The following is a 5,657-nucleotide window of genomic DNA, read 5'->3' as shown; positions in this document are numbered from 1 at the left end:
GGAGCTCGGGATCTAGCCTTGGCTTCGGGCGCCCCACCCCCTTGGAGATTGTTTATTTCTCTTGGGTGGGTGGGGGCTCGGGTTCGAGTCCTCGATCTGACCCATGACCTCTGGCACCTAGCGTCCCCCCCCCCCCCAGCATCTAGAAGATCGGACTGGGCGATCTCTAGGTGCTCTTCTCTCTGCAGACCCTTCCCCTGAGTTTAGCGCGTCCGGGTAGCCGGCTTCCCGGGGGAGGGGATCTGAGCAGGTGGGTTCTCCTAGAGCCCTCGTTAATGCCCCCGCGGGGCTCTTCTCCGTCCCGCAGGAGGAGCCCCGGCGTGATCCCGTGTGCGCGCCCCCCACGCGCGGACCATGCATTGCGAGGTGGCCGAGCCGCAGAAGCCAGGTGCGCCTTTCTACGAGGTGCTGGTGGCCAAGCGGCCCGGGCCCGGCGGGTCTGCCGGCGGGCCGGGTGGCGGCAACAGCCCCGCGGGGGCGTCCAAGGAGCTGGCCCCCGGCCCGGGCCACGGGCGAGCAGCCGCCGCGGCCGCGGCCGCTGCCGCCTTCCTGCACTCTCCGATGGCCTTCAAGATCACGCTGAGCGCCGGCGGGGCGGGGGGCGACGGGCCTGAGCAGCCGCCGCCGCCGCAGCCGGCCCGGGGCCCGCGCGACATCGGGCTGCCCCTGCTGGAGCAGCTGCTCCCCAAGGGCCCGGGGCCGCTGCCCGCCCGGCCCAGGAGCCCCAAGGACTTCTTCCAGCAGAAGCCGCAGCCGCCCGGGACCAAAGGTGAGTGAGAGCCGCAGAGCGCCCGGCTGCCCGTCCCCTCCTCCGCACGCGCCCCCTGGCATCTGGCACGGCCGGGCTGGCGGCCGACAACTTCCCCCAAAGTTCCCCGGCTCTGTGGTTGGGGACTCCCGTGCCCTGGCAGCCAGTGGGGCAGAACAGATCGGGAGGCCGGACCGACGGGCCGCCCCCTCCCCAAGTCTGTATTCCTGGTTGGTACCAGAGGGATGTGCGTGTTTGGGGTGGGATATGAGGCCACGTCTAGTCCTAGGAAGGGTCTAAATGTGCCGGAGATGACAACTTGTGGGGGTAGTGGGGGCAGTGGGGCAAAAACCCAGCAGAAGTTCGCTGAGTGCTGGTTAAACCCCCGCTGACCTTGGCTCGGTCTTTCTAAAGTCAGGACTTGTGTTGTGGGGGCGGCCTTTGGAAGCCCCCACACTCCACCCCCATCACTCCTAGTTACCAGCCCAGGCACTGATTTCTTTCACCAGAAAAGGTGGGGTGCTGCCGGAGCAAAGACTGGTTAGGAAGTGTCTAATTTGTCTAATTTGACTGTGATCATGGGGAGGGCAGGTTTGCATGGAGAAAGCTCGTGTTGTATAATTAGGGGCCTGGTGGTGTCTACCTGATAAAGGCCGGTGCAAAACTGTCATGCCTGTGTTCCTATTTGGACTTTTTCGTGTGTGTGCGCACACAGATGTGGGCAGGCGGGTGTGTTTGGGGAGGTAGGCCCAAGGAGGGTATTGGGAGGGCTTCAGCTTCTTTCCCCCATCCGTGTTCCCCAAAGGTATCCCAGCCAGGCATTCACCCTCTTCTCCCTCTCAGGCTTCCCAGCCCCCTGGGGTGGTGTTCGATGGTGGGATGTCCCCCAGCCCAGACCCATCTAGGATGTTAGGGACTCCCTGTGCCCATCCTGAGCTTAATTAGAGGCTATGGGGGAGGAGGGGGGGGGCTGTGGACATGTTCTTCTCATCAGAGTTAATTATTATTGAGCAGAAATTTATAGAGTTTCAGGCTTGGCGATAAATTAACCAGAGGTTCTTAGTTGCTCTTTGAGCAGGGGATTTTGGGGGGAAACTACAGGGCTGTGTGTTTGGACAGCTCGGCAGTCATGTTGTTGTAGCAACCAGCTTTTGGGAACTCTCTGTTTAGAGAGATGACACATCCCATTTCCAGGTAATTCCTCAGGAAGAGCGAGAGAAGACAGTTTGTGTGCACAGGGCGAATGGGGCTGAGCTGTGGGTCTCCCTCAGGCTGGGCCCACCCAGCCCACTCAGAGGACTCAGCAAATGGGGGCCTTCAAGCCCCTTTCCTCAAGTACCGAGTGAATGCCCAAACTGGGGATTTTGAGTGAAGTATTGAGAAAGGTGGTGGCAGTTCTTTTAAGCAGATAACAGATACACACAGAGCTCTGGTCTCTGCTGTTATCACTGTCATCCATGGGGCTTTCCTTCTACGGAGAGGATGGGGACAAAGGCCCGATGCTGTGGTAATGCGGTTGACTTTGGCTCCCTGCTGATGGCGAATAATTTATTCAAAGTGGCTCGTCACTGCTGAGCTCATGCAATAAAGGAGTTAGGAGTCTGAGCTGAGAGGAGACTTTGACTTGGCCTTCTCCCTTGGGCCTCCCCCCATCATCTTCTAGAGAAGTACTTATTTATCAGCAAGAGTTGACCAGAAAGTATATTCATAGGATTGCAGGATTTGAAGTTGAAGGGACCTTAGAACACTGAGCAGATATTGTCAGAGCTGGGATGGGCCTTAGAACAGGGGATGGCAGAGCTGGGAAGGAGCTCAGAACAGGAGTTCTTAATCTTTTTTTTTTTTGTCATAGACTTCTTTGGCATTTTGGTGAACCTGAGGGACCATTTTTCAGAATGATGTTTATAAATACATAAAATAAAATATATGGGATTTTAAAGGAAACCAATTATATTGAAGTACAGGTATCAATTTTTTTTCTTAAAAACTAAGTTCGGAGGCCTCTTGTTAGGATTCTCTGCCTTAGAACATAGATTGTCAGAGCTGGGCAGCACCTGAAAACCTCAGAGATGAATGGAACCTGAGAACTCTAGGTGTCAGAGCTGGAAGGAGTCTTAGGGATCAGGTAGCTCAACCCACTCATTTTACTTTAGAGGAAACTGAGTCCCAGAGGCAGTTGGTGAATCGGCCAAGATGACAGTCACCAGCAGCAGAAAGCAGACCAGTGTGCTCTGTGTACAGACGCATCTACTTTTCTCTAATAAGCGTTGAACGAGACTCTGTGGGGCTGTTTGTAGGCCAAAGCCTTTCCTGGTCTCAGCCACTGCCGTGTTCCCAGACTTTGTTTTGGTTCTAGGCTGGGGTTGGAAAGCCCCTGGGTTTGTGCCCCAGGCCGAAATCTTTGAAACAGGATTTTCCTTGAGGAAGAAGTTGTTAGGGACAAGAGCACTGGATTGGGAGGTCACAGGCCTGGATATGAAGGCTCATGTCTGCCACTGACTCTCTGTGTGACCTTGGAAGAAATGACATCTTTTGGAGTCCCAATTTATTGGATAGAGTCATCGGGTCCTTAGGATTTAGCAGTCTATGAATTTCCCCATGGAGCTATGGACGAAGAAGGAAAAAGCCCATGCTTTTAAAGCCCTGCTAGTGTTTCCTTCATCCTCCTACAATGATAGGAGGACAGGAGACCCGACAGGGCTTATCCTCCTACAGATAAGGGTTTGGGACTGGAAGGGGTAAAGTGAAGTGTTTGGGACCAAGATTGAGAACCCAGGTCTCCCGAGGTCCAGGCCCGGAGTTTGCCCTGCAGTGAGCAGCCTCTCTTTTCAGGGCTCTGGAGCCTCCCAGCTACCTCTGAGAAGATCTCCCATTTATCCTGTAGATATCTAACTTGTATTTAGTCGTTTGCCTGTTGTCTCATCTGTGTGACTGTCAGCTCCATAAAGGCAGTGACTGTTTTTGTCTTTCTCAGCACTGCTATACCCCAGCCTGCCTACCTGACCTGAAGCAAGAGGCTTCAACTCTCAGGGCCTTAGGCCTCTCCCACTTCTGACATTCCTTGTTCCAAAAGCCCTCCCAGCTTTAATATCCTCTTTTCCAAAGGCCCTCCCAGCTTTAATATCCTCTGTTCCGAAGGCCCTCCCAGCTTTAATATCCTCTGTTCCAAGGGCCCTCCCAGCTTTGACATCCTGTGTTCTAAGGGCCCTTCCAGTTCTGACATTCTCTGTTCCAAGGGCCCTTCTAACTCTACCATTCCTTGGTATAAGGTAACTGAGGTTGGGATGGAGAGAGGGTGAATCCTTTTAAAATAAAAAAGCTGAGAGAGCTTTGGGCCAGAATACTGGCAGCTGCAGAACATCAGGACAAGTCCTGAACACATTATTCCTTGGTCCAGGGTTAGATTACAGATGATCAGCCCTCTGCCTGCGATTCATCCCTGATAAGGGGCTGGATCAAGGGCCTTCCAGTTGAAGTGGAGAGTGTATCTCTAAACATCGTGGTCAGATGTGGTTTCCAGTTTGGGGCAGCAAGAGCCAGGAAAGCTGCAGTGATATTATCACTGTTAACACTAATAACCATTTAATGTTTACAGTAAACTATTTCTTGGTTCTCTTTTTCTAGAGGCCCTGAGGGTCAGCGGAAAGAGCCCCAGAAGGAGAGCTGGGGGTCTGGGTCCAGTTCTGACACTTGCTTATATGTCTCTAATTGTTCACATGTTATCTTTCCCACTAGAGTATAACCTCCTTGAGGACTGGGACTGTTTTTTTCTTTTTTTTCTTTCTCTCTCTCTCTCTCTCTCTCTCTCTCTCTCTTTTTGGCCTTTCTTGGTTTCTGTTGGTATAGTGGAATCAGGAAGATCTGAGTTCACATATGACCTCAGACACTTACTAGCTCTGTGACCCTGGGAAAGTCACTTTACCTCTGTCTGCCTTAGTTTCCTCAGCTATAAAATGGAAATAAGACTAACATCTACCTTGAAGGATTGTTGTGAGATAGTATTTGTAAAAGTGCTTGGCATATAGTAGGAACTTAATAAATGTTTGTTTTCTTTCTTTCTTCTCTCCTTGGTTTCTCCAGGGCTTAGCATGGTGCCTGGCATATGGTTATCACTTATTAAATTGTTTGTTGAATGAATTTGGGCAAGCTATTTCTCCCAGATGTGCCTCAGTTTCCCCTTGTAATATAAGTCTATCGGACCAGGTGATAATCTTTTTTTTTGTTGTTGTTGTTGTTTTTGGGTTTTTTTTTTGTTTGTTTTTTGGTGAGGCGATTGGGGTTAAGTGACTTGCCTAGGGTCACACAGCTAGTAAGTGTTACGAGGTGATAGTCTTTGAGAGCCCGTGTGGCTAGAAGGTTGGATGCTCTAAGAATCCACGTCCTCAGGTCCTGTTCTGCCCTGAATCCCATGGTCTCATGGTTAGGATTCCCAAGGGCTCCTAAGCAGCCACCATGTGCTGTGGGAGATGTGCTTTGGTTTTGTTCTTAACCTACCCTCTGCTCTGACTCAGGGATGACTGGTGAAACAAACATCTGTCAGGGAGAGAGCAGAAGGAGGCTCTTGCTGGGTTCAGACCAGGCTCTGGGCAGGGCCTGCTTGTGGAGCTGGGCAGCTTAGACCTTTGTTAGCTGAAGTTTACAGATGGGCAGACTGGAGCTTGGAGGCCAGATTAGTTTGAGTAGTAAAAATGTCCCTGAGGAGATTGGAGAGATGTCAGGTCAGTTGTTCAAGACCCTCCTTTCTCAGTTTCCTGTTCAATGAAATGAGGAACTTGAACTAGGTGTTCTTTAAGGGCTATTCCAGCTCCACATTCTATGATTTGAGGATCTCTCTTCTCAGGCCCCTCCCAGCTCCAACATCTCCTGTTCTCAGGCCCCTCCCAGCTCCGACATCCCCTGTTCTCAGGCC

General features: G+C 52.1%; 1 protein-coding gene across 1 annotated transcript in view; it reads left to right on the top strand.

The window, feature by feature from the left end:
- Nucleotides 1-354: 354 nt before the first annotated feature.
- GLIS1 (GLIS family zinc finger 1) overlaps nt 355-5,657 on the top strand; it is a 261,557-nt gene continuing 256,254 nt past the window's right edge. Inside the window, exon 1 of the mRNA XM_027852726.1 lies at nt 355-769. Coding sequence (XP_027708527.1) covers nt 355-769 — 415 coding nt within the window. The remainder of the gene's footprint in view (nt 770-5,657) is intronic.

Source organism: Vombatus ursinus, unplaced genomic scaffold (assembly GCF_900497805.2).
Source record: "Vombatus ursinus unplaced genomic scaffold, bare-nosed wombat genome assembly UNPS02009824.1, whole genome shotgun sequence".
NCBI lineage: Eukaryota > Metazoa > Chordata > Mammalia > Diprotodontia > Vombatidae > Vombatus > Vombatus ursinus.
The sequence above is the reverse complement of the archived record's forward strand: the minus strand, read 5'-3'. Positions and strand labels throughout refer to the sequence as shown.